A 15,462-nucleotide genomic window follows, 5' to 3' on the forward strand; every position below is an offset into this window, starting at 1 on the left:
CCCCATTCGTGGCATCTTATACGACAAGTATGGGTTCAAGGTACTATTCAACCCAGGAATCACTACGGGGATTATGCTTGTCATATGAAATTACTAAGGTGTATTGGGTGGTCAGACTTGGTGACTTTGTTGATAACCTGTCATCGTATCCGGCAGACAGAATGGGATGTTGCTCACACTATTGACCACCGAGCTGTGACATATTTCTGACTAAGGTGTAAAGCCATACAGACATATCAGACACTGCTTACACGTGAAGATCCCTCTTAGAATAGGTCTTCAGCAACCCAAAAGGCGACTTTGCTTGTCGTATAAGGCGACTGAAGGGATCGGGTGGTCAGGCTCGGTGACTTGGTTGATGCATGTCATCGTATCCCAATTGATTAGATCGATGCTTATGATGTCAATCACTGGAATGTCTGATTATTAACAGACCACCGTCAAATAGCTGAGTGCGGCGTTAAACAACAAACAAACACTCCATGGTTATGGAATGACTATTTATTTATCGATGTCTGAATGGGAAGACGATCAGCTGTCTGTTTCGAACTGGCTGCATCAGGTGAGCATCGTAACCAGGGGCAACGGGTGGCTCATTATGTGACTATAAAACGTCAACGCCAGTGAATAATCACTCTCCTTTATCTTCCGAAACAGACTTCATTGGCCGTAAAAAGCGAAATAGCGGTGAAAATTATATGAATGGATCACTGAAATGTCCTGCTCTTGTTGCACCCTCTACTCACACAATTTGCATAAAAGAATAAGTGTTTCTTTGTTGTCTGACGCAGAACAGCAATACTCCTGTAAACAAACCAGACAATCAAGTGATGGACCAGACAATACAGAGATAGTGACCAGTGAAGCACTTTACAATTATCTGGACACATTTGTGACTCTTATCTTAGTTGAAGCATAAGTGTGTGTGTGTGTGTGTGTGTGTGTGTGTGTGTGTGTGTGTGTGTGTGTGATCCCATCCCAATCCCCAGTTACGATAAGAGGTGACTAACGGGATCGGGTGGTCGGGTTTGCTAAACATGGTATCCGATTTGCGTAGATCATGTCAGTCATCGAATTTTCTGTCCCAGACTCGATTATCTACAGACCTTCGTGATATAGTTGGAATATTGCTGAATGGGGCATACATACAAACACACTGTAGTTATAAATTCAAATTAAATAATTAAATCAAAATTTAATTTCAGATCATGAAGCCACTATTATACAAAATCCCGGATTCGCCTTGCCGACAATTAATCCTTGTGAAAGTTGTTTTACGCTCTCATCAATATCACAGCTGTCATCATGGCGACTTGTGAAAAAACGAATCTGCGCATGTTTACAGTCTTTTTCATGGACTCAGTGTTTAATGTCATGCGACAGGTGCTTTTGCAGTCAGGTCTGCACATTGGACACATTCCATCTGTTCTGTTTTTACACCGAAACACTATCGAAACGATATTTTTATGATATTTTAAAATATTAATGTAGTTCATCGCTTAGCAGTTGCAGTTATAGAGTAAAGTGGTGAAAAACATTACCATGCTTACATGCACATAGACAGTTCATTATGATGACGCACATATTTTGTCCACAATATTGTTTTTTTCTGGTTTGTTGTCAAGGCTCCTGTGACTAGTAGTACCAGCCATAAGTCACATGGCACTGCCATAGAAAATCAGATACGAATAACATCATCATTATTTCTTTGAAAACATTGTTATCGTTTTTGTGAAGCCATAGTGTTCGAGTAAGTCGAACTTGGCCCCAACGGAGATTCAGATTCTTTGGGGTTGTGAGGGTTTATCTCCCCTTATCAAATCGATACCAGATTCGCTTTTAAATATCAAATTATTGCATTAGTTTGATTAAAAGGTGATGGTTAGTGGGCGCGCCTCTCCATACATCAACTCACTGACTCGCGTTAACTTCATGTATTGTAAGCCAACGATCAAATATAACGCTTCAGCCAACAACTTATTTTAGGAGATGCTCTTAAATGGGAACTCGGAAATTGTTAAAAAATAATAAATGTTAAACAAGTGACAATTTAAACCTTTCAAGTTAACAGCCAAGGTATGAGTTGTACATAAAAACACTAGCGGAGCATTCAACGACTTCAGTCAATGTAAAAATGTTAATTATATGGACCATTTCGTTGAATTATGAATGAAACTAGATCACGTTTCAATGCGATTACAAACATACCTTAGTTCCTCATGCATAGCCATCGGACGAGCGAGGATACGCAACAAGACACTCCCACAGAAGCTAAGAGGCCCAATTCCTCGAAGCCCTTTCGCTGCACGTGCCACGAGACCCTGCCAAATCACGTGACAGAAGTGTCGTCTGCTTGTGTTTTGATCACTGGCGCGAATCTAAGAATGGCAAAGTACGCAGGCATCGGACCGTAGGAGAATTGAGGGAGATCAGCCGACGCTAGGATGAATACTACTCTGGAGAAGCTGTGTATGAGAGGAATCGTGGAAGTTTGAGATCGGCAGTGGAAACGCATAACCAGATCGCGCGCCACAGACGAGAGGAACGGATTGAGTTACAGCCAAGTTGGGTTGTCAGCGTGATACTGTGTTTGTGTGGCTACTTGTTGTGTTCGCGTTCACGGACCAGTCAGCTATGATGGACTTAAGGACATCATGGGCAAAAAGAACAGCAAGCTAAAGCCGGAGGAGATTGAGGAGCTTAAACGGACAACCTATTGTAAGTACAAATGCAAAATTGGACAAGATTTTCCACCGATTTCCTTCTCTGACGGACAAGGGCGCCGAGTGTTCGCTCAACTTGCTCCGTCTATCAATATAGTGGGAAGTCGTTGTCGGATAATTAGCCAAGGGTAGTGTTGAGACGCTCTGATCTAGTGATCACTGCCGACTCCATGAGGTTTATGATACTGTGTAGCCTTTCTCAGATCCGAAAGTCAAGAAGAGTTTACAAAACAAAGACCAACATACTTAAAGCTCCGTCTCTTTGAATGTTTACCATTCCGCTTGCTGTCGGTGTTCTATATATAACACCATGACATTAACATGTTTAAAACGAATTTTGAAGACAAGATCCAAGCGTGAGGCAAAAGGTCGGGTTGGTTTTGCAGAAATTCGTTTTATTTCCAATATCGTATGCCTATGGCGTGCAGTTATATTGATTTCAACACACAGTCGGTGTTTAACTTGCGATTGTACTGTTAAAATGTTCTCTCCTGATGCCTAGAATACGCCGTATCTGCCTATGAACTAACCAGTGTCGAGCTGAATTGATAAGCGGCCAAACCTACCAACCCATGCATTTTAAAGTTGGACTTGATATATTCTGCAGCATGAAACATTATTCATTTTCAGATTCCCTGTGGCTATGAGTGATAGTAGGTTAGGGATCTGTGTTCTGTGGTGTTATTTATACCGTGCATGTTCAGCACTGATGGTTATTGCCTCAGGAATCGGAGAATTCAATGTGAGCAGCTATATTATACAGTCTAATTACTGCTGTCTATCCCTGCCCTGTAATATTCATATGTACGCGGGATGCTGAAAGTATTTGGAACATGTTTTTTGTCAGTTGCAATTTTGCACAATTACATGTTGAAAACTGATACATGGAGACAACCTGGTGAATAGTGTGTTCCCTCAATTCGAAACTAGCAACTGACAGCAAGTATTACATTCATTTAGAATGAATACTAATTATTGTGTCAGGCCATGGATCATATATAGGCCTGTGGTCAGGTTGACCTGGTCCTAATCCACAAGCCAGTCAGGTTTCTGGCCCTTGGGTGCTGGAAGTCTGTCACAAGTTGGCTGTCCAATGTTATGTTGGCTTGACATTTTGGTAAGAGGGCAATGTGCTGGCAGACCAAGAAGATTGAGCTAGGTACATCATCTGAATAGCCCGTCAACAACTGACTACACTACAGAACTACTTCTGACTACACAACTACTTCTGACTACACAACTACTTCTGACCACACAACTACTTCTGACTTCACAACTACTTCTGACTACACCTAACAACTACTTCTAACTACACAACTACTTCTGACCACACCACACAACTACTTCTGACCACACCACACAACTACTTCTGACCACCCAACTACTTCTGACTTCACAACTACTTCTGACCACACAACTACTTCTGACCACACAACTACTTCTGACCACACAACTACTTCTGACTACAGTTCTCAACTGCTTCTGACTACACAACTACTTCCGACCACACAACTACTTCTGACCACACAACTACTTCTGACTTCACAACTATTTCTGACTACACAACTACTTCTGACCACCCAACCACTTCTGACTTCACAACTACTTCTGACTACACAACTACTTCTGACTACACAACTACTTCTGACCACCCAACTACTTCTGACTACACAACTACTTCTGACCACCCAACCACTTCTGACCACCCAACTACTTCTGACCACCCAACCACTTCTGACCACCCAACCACTTCTGACCACACAACTACTTCCGACTACACAACTACTTCTGACTACACAACTACTTCTGACTACACAACTACTTCTGACTACACAACTACTTCTGACCACCCAACTACTTCTGACCACCCAACTACTTCTGACTACACAACTACTTCTGACCACCCAACCACTTCTGACCACCCAACTACTTCTGACCACCCAACCACTTCTGACCACACAACTACTTCCGACTACACAACTACTTCTGACTACACAACTACTTCTGACTACACAACTACTTCTGACCACCCAACCACTTCTGACCACCCAACCACTTCTGACCACCCAACCACTTCTGACTACACAACTACTTCCGACTACACAACTACTTCTGACTTCACAACTACTTCTGACTTCACAACTACTTCTGACTACACATCTACTTCTGACTACACAACTACTTCTGACTACACAACTACTTCTGACTACACAACTACTTCTGACTACAGTTCTCAACTGCTTCTGACCACACAACTACTTCTGACTACACAACTACTTCTGACTACAGTTCTCAACTGCTTCTGACTACACAACTACTTCTGACTACAGTTCTCAACTGCTTCTGACCACACAACTACTTCTGACTACACAACTACTTCTGACTACAGTTCTCAACTGCTTCTGACTACACAACTACTTCCGACCAAACAACTACTTCTTACTACACAACTGCTTCTGACTACACAACTACTTCTGACTACACAACTACTTCTGACTACACAACTACATCTGACTACACAACTACTTCTGACTACACAACTACTTCTGACTTCACAACTACTTCTGACTACACAACTACTTCTGACTACACAACTACTTCTGACTACACAACTACTTCTGACTACACAACTACTTCTGACTACACAACTACTTCTGACTTCACAACTACTTCTGACTACACAACTACTTCTGACTACAGTTCTCAACTGCTTCTGACTACACAACTACTTCCGGCCATACAACTGCTTCTGACTACACAACTACTTCTGACTGCACAACTACTTCTGACTACACCACACAACTACTTCTGACTACTCTTCACAACTACTTCTGACTACACAGGGCACCTACTTCTGACTACACAGGACACCTACTTCTGACTACACAGGACACCTACTTCTGGCTACACACCTACTTCTGACTACACAGGACACCTACTTCTGGCTGCACAGGATACATGTCTGACTACACAGGACACCTACTTCTGGCTACACACCTACTTCTGGCTACACACCTACTTCTGACTACACAGGACACCTACTTCTGACTACACAGGACACCTACTTCTGACTAAGCAGGACACCTACTTCTGACTACACAGGACACCTACTTCTGTCTACACAGTAATATTTGAATGACGTCATTAATACTATCTGGATGATGGCAACAATATGCTGGTGCCTGTGAAGTAATATTTCCACAAGTGCACATATGATTTGTATGAACTCTAACCCTATGGGTAATAAAAATAACTTATTATATAGTTGCCATTAGTTTGACAGATCTCTACCCACTATTTAAAAGGGCACGCCAGTCAAGGAATACTTGCATCTGTCACTTTGCCTCTGTAATTTTGTATTCATGTTTCTTGGATTATTAGCAGAAATCTTCTGGACACGATGTAGTTCACCTAATTTTGCTCTTCTGGCAGCAAATGTTAGAATGCCACTAGGCGGTTATTGATCAGAGAATTAATCACCTTGTTTGTTTCATATAGTCTGGAAATCTTCAGTCTTTCCCGAATGCTGTAGTTATTGAGATTAACATCAATAACAGCTTCTCATTCTCGTACAAAGCCAAATTACTTTCTTTGATTTTCGTGATAATTTCTTTTTGTTTCTTTTTGTTATTGAGAAACATTCCTATTGGTATGGAGGGTGCTTGTAAATATGCCAAAGTTTTCTCTTATTTAGAGTTAGTTACCAATTTAATCTTACATAAGCTATTTGTAGTGTTCTTGTCAGTTTGTTCTGATATATTCTGAGAGACAAAAGGTAGCCAATCTCACAGTTTACTCATCAGCTGACAAGTTATGATACGGATGGGGCACGCACATGTTCTCCATGTGATAAGGGTATCTGGAGAACTTCTCTCAACTGACATGGGCCTTCTGTTGACAACATACATAGAAACAAATGTAAATTCTTCTCTAATTATATTTAGGGCTTCAATAGCCTCGGTTTCAAATGAAACAAATAGGGTCCCAGCACTCTTGCTTGTTGTGAGAAGCAAGTTGTTTTTTTGTTGTTTAACGTTTAACTATATGATGGCGGTCTACCAAGTCAACGTGCTTGACCACCCGATCCCGTTAGTCGCCTCTTACGGCAAGCTTAGTCGCCTTTTATGGCAAGTATGGGTTGCTGAAGAACTATATTATCTCTGATCTTCATGGGTTGCCTGGTGGGTTTGAATGAGTGAGTAAATAAATGAATGTTGTTTAATCTTGCAGTTGACAATATTCCAGCTATTTTATGGCAGCCTGTAAGTGATCAAATCTTCACCAAGCAAACCAGTGATTGAGAGCATGAGCAACGATCCATATCATTGGAACATGATGACATGGTATCTATCAAGGTTGCTTTCAAGATTATTGCGCTTATAAAGTGACATGCATACATGTTTGGGTGTGGATGGCATGTACTAGTTCGGTTTTATAGTGCTAGTCCATTGAGACACCATGCCTCAGTTTAACATGGATGCCCCACTCAGACACAGTATACTGACTCCGAGACTACCAGCCCTTGTTTTATCTCCTCACTGCCAAACTCCAGGCATATTTACATCTTTTGGACTTGTGAATATAAGGGTTAGAAATAGGGTGGGACCATCCAAATTTACTACCCGGGTACCCACCCTCCTATTACCCCAACTCTAACTGGGTACCCATTGTAGGCCTCAAGAGATAGGTACAAAATGTCTGATTGGAAATTCTTTAAATATAGCCCTGGCAAAACGTACATGTATTTAGATACATGTATTAAACAATCTGGCCATGCATACACTGAAGTTGACTTAAGCTATATCTTTATTGAATCTCATTAAAATCAGATCAAAGTACTTGCAGCTGCTAAACAAAGATCTGAGGACATCACATTACTGGTCGTGTCAGAATGACCTTTCGCGAACTTTGACCGACCACTGAAATGACTAACAAGAAGTTGACATCAGCCAATTAGAAAGCAACTTTCTCAAGCTTTACTGCCCTCGTTTCACCCTGGCGACTTCCATTTGAGACTAAGTTTAATCTTTATTCAAAAATATAATAGTTAGAAGGAATGGGTGCATAGTCATAAAGTAATGCGAACATTAGTGACTTATAGTGTAGCCATAGAGTTCTAGATAATTTTTGTCATTAAACAATATATCACGTGACTAACCACGGGGCCAGGTAGTCCTGTTGGTACCCTGGTCCTACTCAGTACCCACCCGACACGAGTACCCGAGTTACCCGTCCCAGCCCTAGTTAGAAATGATCTTCAGCAATTCATGATTGTCACAAGGGCAATTAACGGGATCGAGTGGTCAGTCTCAGTGACTTTGTTGATGCATGTCGTGATATCCCTGTTATCGATGCTCATGATGTCAATCACTGGATTGTCTGGCCCCGACTTGATTATTCACAGACTGCCATCATATAGATGAATGTGACGTTCAACAACAAACAAACAATATTCAAACTAGGCTTAGAAACAATTGGCCTGTAAATAATCAAGTCTGTGCCAGACAAATCAGTGGTGTTATCATGAGCAACATCCAATGCCATCAAGGAACTAAGTCACCGAGTCTGACCACCCAATTATTTACTGACCACTGTCATAGAGCTGGAATATTGCTGTGTGCAGCATTACACAAACAAAGAAACAGCACAGGATCAGGTGGTGGTGTAGCTTAGTGGCTAAAGTATACACCAGTCACTCCGAAGGGTTCGATTAGGCATTTAGTTGAAATCGTACAATGGACTTTTATCAGAGATTTCTTATGATTATGGAAAGGGTTTTGTCACCTTTATCAATCAGTGGTAGAAACTAACAGTTTTAGTCGACTAGTCCTTATGATGATAACATATTGCAAAACCTTAAAAATGGCAAATTTCTACTTGTCCTTATGATGATACCTCAACTATGGGGCAGTTTGGCAAAAACTACAGGACTAGTGCTAATTTCTTTAGCTGTTAATTCAGTACAGTGTTTGAAAGTACAGTTCTGATGTCCTCTGCCGTGATATTGCTAGGATATTGCTGAAAGCGTTCTTAACTCAAACTCACGCATTTTACAAATGTAGATGTTGCTGTGACAGCCCTATTCGAAAGGGTAAAAGAGAACCCACAGATATACTTGACTAAAACAAATACCTGAAGATTTTGATGGGGTACAAATGCTCCACAATGCTCCTGTCTCACCATGATCAATACTTCACAGGCTTGTATTAACTATTGTATTCCGTGTTGTTTACGAGTCGATGAAGTATTAATGTCTGTCTCACTGTATCAACAATACTTCACAGGCTCATATTACCTGTTGTATTCCATGTTGTATACAAGTCTGTGAAGTATTGATGGTGGTCTCACTGTATCATCAATACTTCACAGGCTCATATCAATTATTGTATTCCACGTTGTATACCAGTCCGTGAAGTATTGATTTTGGTCTCACTGTATCATCAATACTTCACAGACTCATATTAACTATTGTATTTGACGCTGTATACACAACCGTGTGGTATTAACGTTGGTCTCACTGAATCATCAATACTTCACATGCTCGTATTAACTATTGTATTCCACGTTGTATACCAGGCCGTGAAGTATTGATGTTGGTCTCACTGTATCATCAATACTTTACAGGCTCGTATTAACTATTGTATTCCACGTTGTATACCAGGCCGTGAAGTATTGATGTCGGTCTCACTGTATCATCAATACTTCACAGGGTCGTATTCACTATTGTATGTCATGTTGTATACACAGCCGTATTGATGTCGGTCTCACTGTTGGCGTTGTCTATTTCAAGACATGATCGATGATTGATCGACCAGCACAGATTTAGATGATCAGGTGGACGCAGGAATGCTGTTGATGTGTTTTGTTGAACCAAGTTAGCCTGCTACAAAAGGATTGTATATTTGCAAATCATGTTCCTTGTGAAATTAGATCAAGAAAAATATTTATAGATGTCAAACAAAGAAATATTTCTCTGCAGTATGTTTAGGATGATAACATTGTCAATTGTGGTACTCTTCTTGGTTTGTTGGGAAAATAAATTAAATTATTAAAGCAAGAAAATAGTTCATTTCTTTCTCACATACAAGTTTCAAGTTTTAAGATGTACTCAAAGGATTTTCACTTGATGGGAGTGACTATTGAAAAGAATGAGTGAGTAAGTAGGATTTAATGCCTCTTTGAACAGCATTTCAGTTATATCTACTTAATCAAGTTGGACGAACAAAGAATCACTGTACCTGCACATATTTGTTGTTTAACTCTGCATCCAGCAATATTCAAACTGACCCATAAAGATCAGGGTTAGAATAGGTCTTCATCAACCCATGCTTGCCGTTAATTGCGACTATTCTTGTAAGAGGCGACTAACGAGATGGGGTGGTCAGGTTCGCTGACTTGGTTGACACATGTCATCGTATCCCAATTGTGTGGATCGATGCTCATGATGTTAATCACTGGATTGTCTGGTTCCGACTTGATTATTCACAGACCACCGTCATATAGCTGAATGTGACCTTAAACAACAAACAAACAATATTCAAATTAGGCCTGTAAATAATCAAGTCTGGGCCAGAAAGATTTGTGGTTGTTATCATGAGCAACATCCAATGCCATCAAGGAACAAAGGACTATGATTGTCGTAAGTTCATGTTAACGTATGGAGCTACGATTGTCTTAGCACTAAGATCACTTTGTGGAACAGGGCCCTGGGTGCTGTTGTACAAAAGAACCTTAGCACTATGACTGTTGTAGGTCTATGTTAAGGTATTGTAGTTACGTCCACCTTAGCGCTAACATCGCTTTGTACAACTGCATAACGACCTATTCTAACCTGTGTCCTCATGGGCTACAATCAGGAGAGAGCTAGTGACCTCTTCTAACGTGTCCCTAAGGAGTTAGACAAATTTGAAATAGAAAGGTGTAATTAAGAGAGGGCAGACCAAAATTTCTCAGGAAGGTTCAAGCACACTTTCAAGACCGCCACAACAGGGCAGGTCTCTCTGACAGAGATGGATATATGGACAAATAACCCTGCCATAACAGGCATCAGTTACGGGAGAGTCAGATGGTTATTTGACTTGGTCTAGTTATTGAAGTTGGAATTGGGTCGGTTGAGTGCGACAATCAATAGAGGCCCAGTATGGTCTTAATATAGTCTGTCTCACAGTCACTGAATCATATTATTTTCCCTTTTTTCCCAGCCCTTACTCTCATGGTATAGCTGTAGATGAAGCAAATCTAGATTTTCCCATGGTCCAGAAAGCTGGGCTCCTTTTCTTTATAAATGAAATTGCTTGTTTCTTTCAAAATTAATATTTTCAGAGACTGAGTCCAGATCTTACTACTAAGAGACGGTGTAACAGTAATTTCTGGAATGATTGTGCAAATGAGTGAGTGAGTGAGTTAGTTTGGGTTAATGCCAGGTTGATATTTCAGGTATATCATGTAGTGTCTGTCAGCTTGGTGTGGGGGGAAAGCCTGAATGTCTTTTATGTTTATCACTTTGGTGATACCAATGACAAACCAAGCATGATGCTGACAAACCAAGAAACATGATCAAGGCGAACCAATATTCAAACCCACGATCATAGGTTGCTGTGACAATGAAGGTCTGCACAGTGAATTGCAGCACCTTAGGACGACTGGCCCACCTGCACCCAAAGGATGTTTGATTGTTGATTGTGTTTGGAAGAGGTAGAACAAATGTACCTTGACAGATGCTGGACTCCATCTCCTTCTTGGAATGTTGAGAATTCTTATCTGCCATCATCCAATGGATGGATGGATCCAAACAAAGGGTGAGGTATGGTAAGTCGCTGATTAATTTGATTCTTTTGGGGGTTGGTGTGTGTGTGTGTGTGTGTGTGTGTGTGTGTGTTTTTGTTTTGTTTTCTATAAACAATAACTTGTTCCAGGACATATTTAACAAATATGATTTGGCTTCAGGCCAAATTACGAATTAGGCAATCTTTATTTATCCATCCCCCATCCCACCAACCGGATTGGCGAGCAAGGGCCTTTTTTGCACACTCACACCCCCCCACCCACCCCCGGGAAGATAATATGGGAATGGATCAAACCTTTTGGAAATTGATATGACACATATTAGATAAGTTTATATGAATGTGAAATATTCTTTTTGTCTTAGAATTGTATATATTGGACTTAGGTTGTTTCTAGTGTTATTCTTTCCACATCACAGCTAGGAACACCAAGAATTTCAAGGGCTTGTCACATTGCACCCACGTTGGGAATTGAACCTGGGCCTTCAGCACGTAGAGCCAAGACTTTCACCACTTAGCTACCCCATTGCTCCATTGTCATGATGTGAATATATCATAACAGAATACCTGGTGAAAAACAAATTAAGATATGCTTAGAAGAAAATTAATATTTTTTATGAATGTTTAAAAAATGGATTCCTGGAACAAAAAATAACATAAAACAGAAGGTGGAAACATTATTCCACAAAGGGGACAAACTAAAAATAAAAACAATGTTATAAAACACAGACCAAACAGGAAGAAAAGCAATTGGTAAGCAATCAAACTAGACAGCCATCATGACGCATGAAAGAGCAGGAATATGAGTCCTGGTTGACCTAGAGGGAGGATGATGCTAGCCAAAGCTGCTTGTCCAGCCGGGCGGTGTATTATCCCCCAGTGATGAGGAGGGACAGTCCTGGCATGAGGTGTGACAGTCCTGGCTGCAGCTTACATCGCCACCACTGACATCCTCCCCCCCCAGCCCCATGCGCTAATTACAACATCCTCTGTATTTACACTGACAGTATGCTGTTATTAAGTATTAATAGGTCTAAATAGGTCTCTAATGCTGGTCAGGAATGTGACATACAGTATATTTGCAATTTTGAGTGGTGGGCTTGTATTCAATTTTCATTTATCATCATACTTGTTGATGATAATATTTACAGTTACATTTACTTGCGGCAGTTTCTTGTGTGAGTTAAAGGTACAAGTTTTCTGCTGTCAGTGCTGGATCATTCAACGCATATGATGTGTTTTCTTGTGTTTAACTTTTTTTCTGAACATATTCATTACTTAGTAACAAAATACAATTCAAATTGTCAATTACTGATGAATAAGTATGAATAAGTGATGCTTTGCTATTTAAACTTAAGATGTAAGTATTGCAATACAGAAAGCTAGATAGAAGGTGGAATACATAGTATTTTATCAAGATCATGTGAACCAATCAGATCTCATCATTCTGACATGGACTTATAAATAATTATGCCACAGTCTTGAAATGAAAATACAGGCATAGACACCATTAGTCATATCCAAGTAGTGTGTATCTTAATTATTTATTCTGTTGTTTTTTTAAACTTTTGATTTTTGCCCGCAGCAATGATGTTTGGTGTGATCACTTAATAAAGTCAAAGAATTATTTGTTAAAATTATTCATAATGACATTATTCATTTTATGTCAGTCCAATCTGTAATGGAGAAATTGTGAAACTGTTGAATCTACTTCCGTAATAACCTATTGTTGCGTCAGTTTTACAGGTTGGAGAAAACACGCTTACGATGTTTTGGTAGACAGAGCATGCCCTTTGGGAGAGGGAAAAACAAAGGAGGCGAAGCCCCCGCGGTTTTTTCGACCCCCAGGGCATGCTCTGTCTACCAAAACCGAGGGAAAGTGTTTTTCCATACTTATAAACCGTCTTAATTGATTAAATGTTATAATGAGCATCTATAAATGAGGCGCTTCATTATAGCGCTTCCTTGAAGACGTGATATCATAACTTGCAGGTGAAATTTGCGAACTTGCCAGGCGGTCAAGAGCACTTGGATGTGTCAACAACAAAACACAACTAAAATACTTACTGTTAAATGAAAGTGAAGTCTTTAAATGTTTGTGTTGCAATATTCCACTTCTTTAAACTTTTCAAAATGAAAATTCGCAAATTTAAAAGGTGTCTTTTGCTTTACAAGATTTACGACTTTAAACAATCCAACTGTTACCTAGAGGTAGTTGTGACGTAACGGCTAGCAGTTACTTCACGAGCAAATTGTGCCGCATTGATGAGCACTTGTTTAAAAGCACGTTTTGAAATCTCGCTGTCCTTTCACCAGAGACTATTAAGTGGAAAGATGAGCGACGACGACTTTCATTTTGTTACCCAGTCTTCATTCACTGTACACATGACATTCAATTTTAATTGAATTAAAATTTTGAATTGCTACTTGTAGTCATTTTTTCAGTTACTTGGTTAAACCTGGGATTTGAGGTTTTACATTCAAAGTAAAACCTCCAGAACGAAAATAGAACCTCATAATAGGTTTTACTTTGAAAGTAAAACCTCTTAATAGGTTTTACTTTGAAAGTAAAACCTCACAAAAGGTTTTAATGCCTATAGAAAGAACTCTCTTACTTAATAGAGATCCCGATGAATAGGTTTATAATTGCACAAAATGTATGTTCACAATGACCAGTGAATTCCTGGCCCAGAATCAACTTCAACAACAATAGTGTGACATATTATGGAATTCAATTGAAAAAAAAACAAAGCCGGGAGCTCTGAAGTTCTCCTACACTCTCTATATTGAGATTGATGTGGGCAAACGGCGCCTGGTGATTCTCTGGCTGGTACATTTTGGTGTAAGCTGTGTGGGAGAGGAGATACTGTCCATCATATATATTATGTACAATAATATTGATGTTGGTAGTAAAGTCGGTGAGCAGTCACAGGGGCAGTTTTCACATCTTCTATAATTACCCTAGCAGGCCCCCAGGACTTGTGGCTGGCGAGGTGAACACTGAGCCTTGGAGGTCCTCATATTTAATATTCCATTCTCCGTGGAATGGTTTCTTTTTTGTTACTTGTTTTTGAGAGAAGTGTATCATTTGTAAAAATTCCATAAATGAAGTTCCCTTGGGAATTGATCCTGGTTGATTGGGCATCATGATTGAGTAGCTGGATAGCACAGATGAGGCACTTTTTGCCTTGATTGAATCATACGCTGTGTGGCAAATATGCCTCTCTTTTGTATGCCTCAATTTGTTTGTATGGCTTGACTAGCTTGGGGCATGAGGGGGTTGACACTGGGTGTATGCTTGACTAGCTTGTGGGTGAGGGAAGGTGACACTGGGTGTATGCTTGACTAGCTTGTGGGTGAGGGAAGGTGACGATGGGTGTATGCTTGACTAGCTTGTGGGTGAAGGAAGGTGGCACTGGATGTATGCTTGACTAGCTTGTGGGTGAAGGAAGGTGACACTGGATGTATACTTGACTAGCTTGTTGGTGAGGGAAGGTGACACTGGATGTATGCTTGATTAGCTTGTGGGTGAGGGGAGGGACACTGAATGTATGCTTGACCAGCTTGTTGGTGAAGGGAGTGACACTGGGTGTATGCTTGATTAGCTTGTTGGTGAAGGAAGGTGACACTGGATGTATGCTTGACTAACTTGTGGGTGAGGGGAGTGACACTGGATGTATGCTTGACTAGCTTGTGGGTGAGGGACAGACACTGGGTGTGTGCTTGATTAGCTTGTGGGTGAGGGAAGGTGACACTGGATGTATGCTTGATTAGCTTGTGGGTGAGGGGAGTGACACTGGGTGTATGCTTGACCAGCTTGTTGGTGAGGGAGAGACACTGGGTGTGTGCTTGATTAGCTTGTGGGTGAGGGAAGGTGACACTGGATGTATGCTTGACTAGCTTGTGGATGATTGAAGGTGACACTGGATGTATGCGTGACTAGCTTGTGGGTGAGG

The 15,462-nt window shown here is 40.6% G+C and overlaps 1 protein-coding gene across 1 annotated transcript in view; it reads left to right on the forward strand.

The window, feature by feature from the left end:
- Positions 1-2,326: 2,326 nt before the first annotated feature.
- Positions 2,327-15,462, forward strand: part of LOC139459655 (neuronal calcium sensor 1) — a 118,263-nt gene continuing 105,127 nt past the window's right edge. The window contains exon 1 of the mRNA XM_071241260.1: positions 2,327-2,718. Coding sequence (XP_071097361.1) covers positions 2,655-2,718 — 64 coding nt within the window. The 5' untranslated portion in view covers positions 2,327-2,654. The remainder of the gene's footprint in view (positions 2,719-15,462) is intronic.

Source organism: Haliotis cracherodii, unplaced genomic scaffold (genome assembly GCF_022045235.1).
Source record: "Haliotis cracherodii isolate W230 unplaced genomic scaffold, xgHalCrac1.p SCAF_13, whole genome shotgun sequence".
In the NCBI taxonomy this organism is placed as follows: Eukaryota; Metazoa; Mollusca; class Gastropoda; order Lepetellida; family Haliotidae; genus Haliotis; species Haliotis cracherodii.